General features: G+C 36.5%; 1 protein-coding gene across 1 annotated transcript in view; it reads left to right on the top strand.

Annotated features, from left to right (window-relative positions):
* The window catches only part of PCLO (piccolo presynaptic cytomatrix protein), a 558,031-nt gene that overhangs the window by 247,967 nt on the left and 296,484 nt on the right, over positions 1–13,580 (top strand). Inside the window, 1 exon segment of the mRNA XM_072653223.1 lies at positions 915–1,517. Within this exon segment, the coding sequence (XP_072509324.1) occupies positions 915–1,517 (603 nt within the window).

The raw sequence follows: 13,580 nt of genomic DNA, 5'->3' as shown, positions 1-13,580 counted from the left end.
ACAAATGTGTATACATAGGCTGGGGCAGCTAGGTGACTTAGTGGATAGAGTGCCAGCTCTGAAGTCAAAAGGACCTGAGTTCAAATTCAGCCTCAGACACTCACTAGCTGTGTGTGTATGAATATGTGTGTATATATGTGCATATTGACACATACACAAACTCGGTGCACACATAGGTACTTCATACACAATACATACAAAAGTAAAATAGTCCTGTGAAATAAATTGATCTTCATAAAAAGTATTATAGTATTTAAATGAAAAACTATAGTTATGCCTCTGGGTATACCTAATTCTCCTCTGTGTACCTTACTGTGGTCAAAAAATTTTATTAATTCATTAGCACTGAAGTCAATGAAAGTCATTCATTAGCTGAAATGAGACAGAGATTAAAATCATTTTTCTCCTCTTTCCCTCATTGCCTAATATTTATTATAAGGGATTACTCTCTGGGAATAGAAGAGAAGATGAATACTCTAGGAAATATAGGTGACATAAAAATAAAGGTCAATAAAATGTGATTAAAAATAGCTCCCCCCCAAAGAGAGAAAAATCCGACGAGAAACACGTTCATAGATCCTTCTAGCAGGAGTTCACCAGCTCACTAGTAGGAGATATAGTAGTTGCATATTATATTTCTATAGAAAACCCAATCGAATTGTTCACAGCTTTCAAATAAGAACAGTTGTGTCTAAAATATAAAATATGCTTGTGAGAGGTGAAAATCTATTCATTATTGCCAACTTCTCAAATACCAGTGTTGTATTTGTTCAGAAGAGGTCTTCCTCCATCCGCCAGAAAGGGGAGGAAAATGTGTGGACTGAGAAGTATTTATTACTGATTTATGGCTTCACTATACTATAATTTTATATGCTCAACCTATTCAATTTTGTATTCTTTTTTTTCTCTTTTAGGCTCAGGAATGGCTTTGCTTAAACTGCCAGACCCAGAGAGCAATATCAGGACAACTTGGGGATATGGGCAAAATGCCACCTTCCATCCCACCTCTTTCTTCAGAGATTGTACAAAAGCCATCAGCTGTGCCTCCGAGTCAGCCTCCTGTGACAGAGCAAATATCCCCCAAAACATCCTCAATGCCTGTCCAAGTAGCAGAAAAAAAGAAAGAACAAGAAGCACAAAAAGAAGATGAAAAAGGAAAAGAAATATCTTCTCTTGAAAAGAAGCCCCCATTGATAAGCACAGACGAAAAGCATGAGGAAAGCAAATTAAAAGACAAGATTATAGAACCTGATGATTTGGAGAAAAAGCCCAAAGAGGGACAGTTGCAAGAGATAATGAAACCTGAAGTGCCAGCTGCTAAAGAGAAATCCTTAGACCAGGTACCTCCTAAGGAGGTACATGTGGAAAAGCAAGCTGAGACCAAGACCGAAGAGTCAGTGCCTGGAATTCCCCAGAGTCTGCCCAGAGAGGAGGAGAAGACCCAGAAAGAAGATGCCATGCCACAGACAACACCATTAGTAAAACCTGATCAGGTGGAAACAGTGAAAGAAAAAACAGTAAGTGGATTATTTGTTATTGTTGTTATTATTGTTTGTTTAACTGTTTACACAGAGTTTGTGTTCATATAGTTAATTCTTAACGAAAACGCACAAATTCCATTTAGAGACATCTGCACATTCAAAGTGTAAAGGAAGGTGACACAATTTTCAGTTAATTTGCATTTGTCTCTGCATCCAAATTGGAAAAAGAAATCTGGAAAATTCAGGAACAACCAAAAAATGGATTTTATTTCTATTTGTTTTGATTTTTAAAATTATACCAAACAGTTGTCTAAGTCCACACTTACTAAACGTAAAGGCCAAAATTCACTAGTTAGCTTTTCTTGGGGAAATTATCAGAGGCACTAATACACACAGAGTTCTTCAAGGTTTTTCAAGTTAACAACAACTTGAATATATATATATATGTGTGTGTGTGTGTGTGTATATATATATATACATACACACATATACACATGCATATGTGTTTGTGTATATATATGTATATATATTATATGTGTGTGTGTTTTTATGTATACACACACAGAGTTAACTTCTTCAAGTTAATGCCAACTCGAACTCACAGGTTAGGTTCCCCAAGAAAAGTGACTACCTTTGATTCAGGGGACTCTGTGAACATATGCTGTTAAAATTGTGGCTCCTGAGTCCCTGGATACTCATTCCTTTTTAATAATAAACCAGTTGACCCAATTAATTCAAAGCAAATGTTTTCACTGAAAGAAGACTTAGAAGGAACATGACAACTATCTTCAAGTTTTAGAACTTGAAAAATGGATAAAGATTCAATTCTACACCATCCATGTGCAAAAGAGATTAAGCTTCTTTTTAAGCTCCATAGGACAAGTTATTAGCAAAAGAAAGTAGTAAAGACTCAGATTTTGACATGATACAGGGAAAACACTTCCTAGTCAATAGACAAATCCAGAAATAAAATAGGTTGCTTCAAGAGGGGGAGAGTTTCTATTTAATGGAGATCTTCAAGTAGAGACTGAATAAACAGATGCTCCAGTACAGGTTGGAATAGATGGAATGGCCTTCACTTTGATTCACCAGGTCTACTCCAACTTTAAAATTCTTAGATTCTTTTGGGATTATGTAATTGCACAATTAACTTTCTCACTTATCAATAATATTCATCCTAATATGTGTGGTTTCCAGAACAGAACACAATTTTTCACACATGTTTTGACCAGGTAGAGAGTAGAGTGAGAGTACTGTCTCCCTGGAAAATATCTTTTTTTCATGGAATTTCATATTATCATATTTTTTTTGGCTACCAGGTCACACTAATTCTGCAGATAACAGGCATTCTGCTTAGTGGATGAAGTTCTAGAAAAAAAGTCAAGACGTGTTTAAATTCTGTTTCAGACATTTATTAGCTTAAGCCTCTCAGCCTCAGTTTCTCTATCTGTTAAATGGGATGTTAAATAGCATCTACTTCACAGAGCTGTTGTGAAGATCAAACGATGTATGAAAATGTCTTTTAGAACCTTAAAGTTCTATGTGAGTGTAAACTACCATTAATGGGAAAGTATCATTGTTAGAGTGAGGTTTTACAGTAACAAGCAACTTAGCACTGCACAGTTATTCAAATGCAGTCCAGCCCTATCTCCTCTTCTAATTGCCTTCCTTTACAAATCTTAAATAAGATCCACATTTGCATTCCATCACATCCTACTGCTCTTCCATAATCACATGTTGAAGAAGGATATTTTTTGAGGAAGAATGCATGTTCTTTTTAATGGAAATTATCTATACAAGCCTAGGTATACTTTGCTTTATGAATTGGATAAGTACCTAGAAGTTGAATGCGATAGGGAGTACACAGGACTTTTTTTTTTTTTTTTAACACCAAAGTAGCATTATCATTTCTATATGCAACAAAGATTATTCTAACCAGGTAGGAAGAACGTCTTTTGAGGGGGAGGGGAATGGGTGGTCACAGAAAGAGAATTTAGGCAAGAAGACCTATTGGTAATTTGCTATGCAGTTGGTAATTTGTGATCTGTTTAGGGGTAGGGCAGTAGAGACTAAAACAGAGAAAGACCGACTCTCTGTAGTGTTGGATTTGGTAGAAGTAAGAACTGAGTTCAGATTCAGCTGTCATGCTTACTGTTTGACCATGGGCAAGTAATTTTCTCTCTCTTAGCCTCAATTTCCTCATCTGCAAAATGAGAAAAATATTTTTAAACACTAACCTCATAGATTTTTCATGGGACTCGGGTGACGTAGGTAGATAGAGTGATGGCCTTGGGTTAAGTAAGCCTTGAGTTCAAATCCTGCCTCAGACACTTATCTGTGCAACTATAGGGAAGTCACATTACCTCTCAGCCTATAAAATGGTGATAACTGCTATCTCACAAGATATTGTGAGAATCATATAAGCTAAGAGATGGAAAGTGTTCTATAAACTTTAAAGTGTCGCATAAGTGTTAGTTGCTGTCGTTGATATTATCAATATATAAATTGATTACAAATGTTAATGCACTGTATTTGTGGTTAATCAATAGTGTCTGATTCTTTGTGATCCCATTTAGGGCTTTTCTGGTAGAGACACTGGAGTGGTTTTTCATTTCCTTCTCCAGCTCTTTTTATAGATAGGAAACTAAGGCAAGCAGGGTTAAGTGACTTGCTCAGGGTCACACAGCCAGTAGGTATTTGAGGCTGGATTTGAACTCAGATTGCCCTGCCTCCAGGCCCAGCTTTCTTTCTACTTCACCACCTAGGTGCCCTAATATATTGCACTTAGCTATTATCTTTCCCAATAGAAAGTAGGTTGTATGAGGGTAGAAACTGATTTTCATTTTCATTTCTTACCCTCACAGCCTAATATAGTGCCTAGCTTATGGTAGGTACCTAATAAATGCTTTTTGGGTCAAATTAGATGAGATATAGAATCAAGAAAACTTGGTAACCAGTTAGGATATAAGGGTGATGGAAATAAATAGTAAACATTAACTCCAAGTAGTAATAATAATAATAAATGGTAACATCTGACATTTGTGTAATGCTTTAAGATTTTTTCAAGTACTTTGCGTATATGCTGACTCTGTGAGATCAAGTGAATGACTAGTACAGACAGAAATTGTGTACTCAGAAGGAAGAACTATTGAGTTCAGTTGTATAAATGATGGACATGGAAGCTGTTGAATCCATAGGAAAGCAAAGTGAGAATCCAGGTAAAATAAAATACTTACCAATTAAAACCAGAGAACTATAATATTGAGAGTGCTTACTCAGCACTCCTCTACTGTCACCCTCCATGTGCTTGTGGCATCAGAAGACTAGAGGTAAATTCACAGACTGTTGCCACGCTGCTGAAAAACCTTTGCTTTCCCCTTGCTGTTTAAGAAGGAGCAGATTCAATTTCAATGGAATTCAATTCCATAAACAATTCTTAAGTGACTATTTTTTTCTTTGTCAGACTCTGTACTAAGCCTTGAGTTACAAATTTAAAAAAAAAAAAAAGATAGTAAGAAATATAGTCCATGCCATTATGGAGCTTAGAAACACTAGAAAAGTAGATTAGCAAAACCAAAGAAAGACTGAATAATCGCTTGTTTTAGAAGGTATTGTTGAGAGAGAAATAAGAAAAGAGAGAGACAAAGATAGGAAGAAGTAATGGGGAGGGGGATATTGGAGGAAGGAGAGGGAGAGATTTACCTAGGACTGTTTTTGTTTTTGTTCTAAAAACAAAGAGTGATAGTCAAGACACTGAAAATAAGGATAGGTGAATCGTTAAGCAGAATCTAAAGAATCAGGAACATAAAAGCTTCAAGAGAGTTGAGTTTAAGCATCGTGGAATAAAGTCCCTATTTGTGGAATGGAGTTACATAGTGGGAGGTTCCCTAAAAGTACATAAGGAATGAAGGAGGACAAAATGAAATGGGAACTTCAGTCCTACCAAGATCATGAGTGGACAATGAAAAGATGGTGATTTGTTTAAGTCCGAGCAAGAGAGAGGGTGATGGTGGTGGCGCAGCAGGCAAAGGAGAGAGGCAGCAAAGAGGAAAAATTGAGCCTGGGGCACTGGAATCTCACCCTACTTGGGGAGAAATGTTCCCACTGTCACTCCGATGGTGGAAGAGCTGTATCCTTGCAATGAGAGATGGGAACCCCATATTAGATTTTCTTTTGCTATGAAGAGTTTTAGCACAGGGAGTTCATCTTCCTGTAAGAATATTGTACTTCCATGGGCAATATCTCAGCCCCAAAGAAGGGATGTATGGATCCCTGCAACTGGCAGGTCAACCTTTCTGTGCCTTAATGAGAGAGCTGGAATCACTGATCTCTCAGGTCACTTTCAGCTCTGCATAAGATCTTATAATATTGGAAAGTATATGTGATATGAGAAAAATAGCCAGTAACATAGAAAATAAAAAATCTTTGAAAGATTTTATTTAGTGTAGATCATATTACCTGTGTTATGTCCTGTCTCTCTACTAGATGGATAACCAGGAATTACAAGCTGGGCTTTTTAAGATGACTAGGATTTTTTTTTTTAATGGGGGAAGGACATTTGTAATTTTCATGAGGGTAGAGAATATGTGATATCTAAACTTGGTAGCTTCCACCCCCACCCCTAGTCCCAACATAGTGCTTAGCACAGAGGAAGATTAATACTTAAGAAAGATTATTTATATCAGCTTCATTTGGTACCATTCCTTTTTACACACCCCTATCACAGCCTAATTAGACAATTTACCATTCCCAACATATGCCATGTGATTTACCACTTGTGGTCTGGCTTGTGCTTTGAGAAGCAGCTTAATGCAGTGGGTAGAGAGTTAGCCTCACAGTAAGGAATATTGGGGTATAAGTACAGTCTCTGACACATACAGACTTTGTGATTTTGGGCAAATGACTTAATTTCTCTGTGCTGATATAGGCAACTCTCTTAAGGCTAAAAGTTGCAGAGAATGTACCAACCCACTTTGGCAGAGAAATAATAGAACCACAAATTAGAGCTAGAAAGGACTTTAAAGGCCATCTGAATGAATTGTTACATTTTACAAGTAAAGAAACTAAGGCACAGAGGTATTAAATATCTTGCCAAGGTTTGCACAGCTAGCACTATCTAAGTGAAAATTTGAAGCCATATTGTGTGTGTGCTTGTCCGTCATTGCTGAAGAAGACCATGCCATCAGAGAAATAATGACATGACCTGCACTTGACTTTGTTTTAAGTGAGGGAAGGCTGTATGGGTCACCAGTCTCACTTCTCCTCCAGAGCCATCTGAATCCAGTGACCATATATTCATCAGGATGACTGGAGATGACCCAGGATGAGGCAATTGAAGTTGAGTGACTTGCCCAAGGTCTCACAGCTAGTGAGTGTCAAGTGTCTGAGATGAGATTTGAACTCAGGTCCTCCTGACTCCTACACTGGTGCTCTATCCACTGCACCATCTAGCTGCCCTGAAGCCTTGTTATCTTGACTCTAAATCTAGTACCCTAGCCAATACTTCAGTTTCTTTATCCATAATATCCTTCTATCAATGAAATCAAAGGTGCAATGTTTCTCCCTTTCCCTATCCTTACCTCACTCCCGCTAAATAAAATACCTTTTCTATTTCCACTTGTCAAAATCCTATTCATGCTTCAGTTCCACTAAATTCTTGGGTCCTCCATGTAGCTAGAAATGATTTCTCCTTCCTCTAAGCCAATAGCATTTTACAACATTTATTGTGTTACTTCTCACGTACTATCTTTCCTTGTAATTATTTATGTTTACGTATTATTTCTATGGTTAATTCTAATGTACAGAAAATGTTCATATCATTTTTGTATTCCTTGTTTACTTTGCTTATTTATTTTCTTTTTAATTTGTGGCATAAACCAAGCATTTCCATAATATAGCACAATAAAAAAGATGATTGTACATGAAATTGCAAATCTATTATGTACAATTTGCTATTCCTTTCAAATATACAAAATTATCATGTAAATTTATTTTTTTCTTCCCTTCCCTCCCACCCTAGAGATGGCTATCATTAGACACATACACATATGTATATGTGTATATGTACATGTATGCACACATACATATATGTATGTGAATATATATATTTTTTGTTCTAGACGTACTTCTATTCATCAGTTATTTCTCTGGAGGCAGATAGCATCTTTCTTCATATGTGCTTTATAGTTAATGTGGGTATTTATGATAAACACAATAACTTATTCACTCCAAGTTATTGTTAATATCGCTGTTCCTATACGCATTGTTCTCTGGGCTCATCTGATTTCACTCTTCACTATTTCATGCAAGCCTTTCCATGTTTTTCTAAAATCATGGAGCTCATCATTTCTTATAGCACAGTAGTATTCCATCTCAAACATATACTACAACTTGTTTAGCCATTCCTCAATGATGGGCATCCCTGAGATTTCCAGTTCTTTGCCACCACAAAGAGAACTGCTGGACCAAGTAGTGCTATTGCTGGGTTAATGGGTATACATAGTTTCAACAAATATTTGTTTAACAAGTTGTTATTATACCTTATAGAGTTGTAGAATTCCTTTTTGGTATCAATAACTATATTCATTATATAATATTAAAATTTGTTTAACATTTTAGAGTTAAAATCTAGTCAGGATTCTATGTTCTCAATTAAAATATATTTAAAGGAAATTTTGGTTTATGTTTCATTCAGTATCAACAAGATACTGTACCTTTTGCTTGCATATTACTTTTATGACCTCACTCAAACTCTTAATTTCTTTAAATGTGTATTTCTGACATTTGCTAATCAGATAGTAAAATGAATATGGTTCCCACTATCTCACTGATTCAGAATTAAAGAGGATTAAAATTTTTGGTCAGTTTGAGTTACCAAAACCTACAGCTATGCACCAGGGTACTTTGGAGTAAGAACTTCTCTTTATTGGTGTGACATAGTAAGCAAGAAAAAATTGAATTTTTCAGTCATATTCAAACTTTGTGCCAACACACAAGGAAGAAGTTCTATCTACTATTTTGTAAGGGCTCCTCTGGACCCTCCTGGCTTAAGAGTGATTATCAGTACTAACTGTTGCTGTTTCCCTCTCAGCCTGATGTCTTTCTTTTTCTTTGCCTCATTAAAGGGGCCCATGTCCTGGCTACTTCTTTAACAGATCTATTCAACAACCTAAGTGAGTACCTGCATAGACCTTGGCCTAAAGTAGACCAAGGTCTTCCTGGGCATCCTGGGTCATCTCCAGTCATCCTGATGAATATCTGGTCATTGAATTCAGATGGCTCTGGAGGAGAAGTGAGGCTGGTGACCTTGAATAGCCTTCCCTCACTCAAAACAAAGTCAAGTGCAAGTCATGTTATCATTTCTCTGATGGCATGGTCTTCTTTGGCAACGAAGGATGAACACAGCAACAATGAAGAGAGAAGGATCCAGGCAGAGTAAAGGGAGTGATAAGTAAAATCTACCCCTGAAGGCTGGGCCTTGTATTTGGCCTAGAAATTTTTTTCCCCTCCAAGTCAGCGATAGTAGAAAGTCTTTAGGAAGCCACAATCATAGAAAAAGGTGCACAGTTTTTCTTGGAAGTTTAAATTTTTATAACCCATTCTCTGTTATCAGAGACTGTGGTAGTGTAGGAAAAAGACCTTCCTTCTTTGATTTATTTAATACTTCTTGCTACAGTTTTTAACCATTCTTGTATAACTGCATATGCAGTGTAGAATGTGATAGTATAAAACTGAGATAAAAATGCAATCTAATTCCCTTTTTCTCTGCTTTGGGTAGCAACTGAAAATGAAGCTTAGACTCTGGTGACTTTGAATAATTGTTTCAACTTGCCATAGCAGAAAGACCCAAGTGGTCATAATTCTTCCCATGGGAACAATGCAATGCATTATAAAAATATATGTTTTTGTGTAATAGATTTTAATAGTAACGTGCTTTCAAAACCAAAGGGAAAATGTGTTTCTCAAAGCACTGTACAATAATATTACAAGCAAGAAAACATGAAGTGCTTTAACCACAGTTCTTCCCACTCACCACCTCCATCAAGAGTAACAAATCATAAAATCTTCACATAAATGCTAAATACTAATAACTTTATTTTTATGTAAGATTCACATCTCATCTGACGTACTGTTATATCCAAAGACTGTAATCCTGGAATACAGCTAAATCCTGGCTATTCATTTAAATAGGGACATGGATTTCATCAATAAATTAAGTACAAAAGATTTTTTTAAGCTATGTCTGAAGAGCAGCTTTCAACCATTCCTCTGTTTTCATCTTTTTTACATTTCTCAAAAATTCCCCCTTTCTGCTAGGAGCAGAGGTACCTAGGAACCCATCCTCTGACGATATTTTGAAAAATGGCTCTTCCCTTCTTAAAATCACCTTTCCTTGAAATGATTTTTTTCTTCCCTTGAATTTCACATGATGTTTACAGCCTCTCCTGTTTTTACAATGCTTTATTCTGCAGTCTAGTTATTGATGCGTATCCATTCAGAACTGTAAGATTGTCAAGGAAGGGACCATGCTTTTTATACCTTGGTATTCCTTCCAACCTTTAAGATAACTCTTGCACACAATAGTTTTGTTGTTGTCTAGTTGTTTCGGTCGTGTTGAACTTTTTGTGACCCCTTTTGGTGTTTGCTTGGCCAAGATACTGGAGTGATTTGCCACTTCCTTCCCCAGACTGTTTTACAGATGAGGAACTGAGTCAAATAAGGTTAAGTGACTTGTCCCTGATTAGCGTCTGAGTCCACATTTGTACTCATGAAAGTGAGCTATCCTGATACCAAGCTCAGTGCTCTATTCACTACACCACCTAGCTGCCCATGCACATAGTAGGTATTTACTAAATATTTACTAAATGGTTATTAAATTGAATGTGTGTGTGTTTGTCCTTCATGGCCAAAGAAGACCACGTCATCAGAGAAATAATGACATGACTTGCACTTGACTTTGTTTTGAGTGAGGGAAGGCTGTTCAAGGTCACCAGCCTCACTTCTCCTCCAGAGCCATCTGAATCCAGTGACCATATATTCATCAGGATGACTGGAGATGACCCAGGATGACGCAGTTGGGGTTAAGTGACTTGCCCAAGGTCACACAGCTAGTGAGTGTCAAGTATCTGAGGTGAGATCTGAGCTCAGGTACTCCTGATTCCTGCACTGGTGCTCTATCCATTGCACCACCTAGCTGCCCCACTGAATTTTATAACATTGTACTGAAAAGAGGATCCAGGTCTTCTTGTTTGTTACAAAATTGCCTGGGAGTGGGACCGCATTTTTCTCTCCTTGTATAAAGCCACATAGAAATTTTTACTGGTAAATTTGTGCCACCTTTACCTCTGCATAATTTAGGAATTAACAAATCTGTGTTTTAAGTCTTTTTTGCCGCATATTTTCTCTTCTTTGGGCAAGTTAGTTAAGTTAGATAGAAGATGTAATTTAGGCCAAGTTTATGAGTATTAGAGGATTATGGACTTAAAGTCAGGAGGAAACTCAAAGACTATTTTATTCAAACCCCTTATCTGATAAATGAGCAAAATTGAGAAACAGAAAGTTAAAGAACCTTGCCCAAACTCATCCAAGGGTATCATCCAAGGTAGGAATGGCACTGTCCTCCTCTCTCTTCAGGACCTGTGCTCCTTTCACTCTCCCTGTGTTGTCTAGTTATTTACCTACGCCCTTTCAAGGACATAAATGGCAGAGTTCCCCTCAGCTAACTATCTCATACTTGTGTGCCTTTAGTCATGGTGGACAACAATGACATTTGGTATGAACACTATTTAGAACTTGTCTGGAATTAGAATCATTCTAAATAAATATTAATGGCAGTACATTTTGGTAGAGATAATGATGAGGTCTAAAAGGAAGTAGACCTTGCATGTGGAATCAAGGGGAAAGCTGAGACAAACAGTGTAGTGAATGATCTAGAAGAGAGGCCAAATTTACAGCCTTCACATAGCAAGCAAACAGCCCATAGAATTTCCCACTACTCTTGAAAACATTAAAATGTAAGTGGGAAATGTTTAACAAAGTAAATAAGAATATAATGTGATACAGGTAAAGCTAATTTTTGGTTTTCCAAGTCAACATGTCATTCATAGGGATATATTTTGAGTCTGATACCACTGACCTAGAATACTATATGGAAATATAGAGTTTAAGTCAATGGGATTTTTCTCCCCACCAAAATATGTGGCACAATGTCTTTTGTGTATGAGTATTAAAGTGTCGATTCTTGAACTGAATGCCACTGAGTTTGGTGTGTCTCTATTTTCCCATCCATGAGTAAAGGGGCTCAAAATATTTTATATGTTAACTAAAATTATAATATCCTTGAAAATGAATAGTTTACTTTTGAGTAGAGTGACATGTGTGTGTGTTTGTCTTTTGTTGCCAAAGAAGACCATGCCATCATCAGAGAATGATGACATGACTTGCAGCTGACTTTGTTTTGACTGAGGGAAGGCTATGCAGGTCACCCGCCATCTGAATCCAGTGACCATATATTCATCAGGATGACTGGAGATGACCCACGATGAGGCAGTTGGGATTAAGTGACTTGCCCAAGGTCACACAGCTAGTGAGTGTCATGTGTCTGAGGTCAGATTTGAACTCAGATCCTCCTAAATCCTGCACTGGTGCTCTTTTCCACTGCACCACCCAGCTGCCTTAGAGTAACATATTAGTTCCAATAAGCAAACTATATACATTTAACTGAATGCAGCCTTCTTTTAAAATGTTTAAAAGGTTACCCTTAGATATTATTCAGTAGAAGTTTCTACCATCAAAAAGGGCTTAGAAATTAATTTTTTGTGGCAATAATATCAAAGATTTTGAGTTCAGTTGATTTTAATTCTTGTCCAACTCTTTGTCACCCCATGTGGGATTTTCTTGTCAAAGATACTTGACTGGTTTGCCATTTCCTTCTCCAGATCATTATACAGATGATTAGGGACCCACTAATTGTTTTTCAATTATGTTTAAGTATGGTCCAGTGGCCAACTTTATAAACTGTCATTGAAGACCTCATATTAGATCACTGAAAAGTCATTAATAAAACACAAATTCATATTATAAAAACTACTGTCTTAGTGGCAACATAGAACAGTGGAAAGAATTCTGGGCATGGTTTCAGAAAGACCTAGCTGGATTCAGATTTGACCTCTGATGCTCTATGACACAATTCAAGTCTTTTTATTTCTGTGTGCTTGAGACAGCTTCCTGGGGTTCATCCAGGAAGTCACAGGCAGGTTACTATTTGAACTGATGAAAGAAGTTACTGTAACTGTGAGATCCCTATATTGGCAAAATCACAGATCCTTCATATATTCACACATCTAATATATGATAAGCTCTTTTAAAACATTTTCCATATTTGAGCATATATATCAATATGTTTTGATATTTCTACACATCAGTATGTACCTATATGTATGTATGCCTGTATACTTGTGTGTATATATGTATGTAGATATATACACACATACACACACATGTATGTGTTTTTCTGATCATTATGTGATAGATAAGTTGGCAGGTTGCATGCAATACCTAAAGCCCTGACCTTGAAGAGCCAAGGATACATGGATTTAAGTCTCATATCTAATACATACTGATTCTGTGACCCTAGAAGTCACTTAGCTTCTTGAAGTTTTAGAGAATTCTTTAAAACTATTGGTCATACAGAAAATAGTATGCTACATATTTGCAAATCATCGTAGAATTCTCTATACAGTTGAAAACACAGTTCCATACCTTATCATCTATTTGTGTATGTGTGTATAAGCATATGTGTATAACCATACATATATAATATTAAATAAATGAACATAAACTGGAACTTTATATGTTCTTTATTAGATATATAAATTACAAATTATACTAAAATATCAGTGTTTTAAAACAGAACAATAAGTATTTTCTTAGAAAAAAATATAATTTGATTGTCTTTCTCATGTTGGCAGCATAATGATGTGGTATAAAAAAGGAAAGTGGGGTAGAATGCAAAAAGTAAAGAATTTACGAAAGAATTGGCATAAAGATGGCCTGTGCAAAAATGTTCAGGGTACATGTGAAAAAGTGAAAACTAATTCT

This window comes from Notamacropus eugenii, chromosome 3 (genome assembly GCF_028372415.1).
Source record: "Notamacropus eugenii isolate mMacEug1 chromosome 3, mMacEug1.pri_v2, whole genome shotgun sequence".
In the NCBI taxonomy this organism is placed as follows: Eukaryota; Metazoa; Chordata; class Mammalia; order Diprotodontia; family Macropodidae; genus Notamacropus; species Notamacropus eugenii.
The sequence above is the reverse complement of the archived record's forward strand: the minus strand, read 5'-3'. Positions and strand labels throughout refer to the sequence as shown.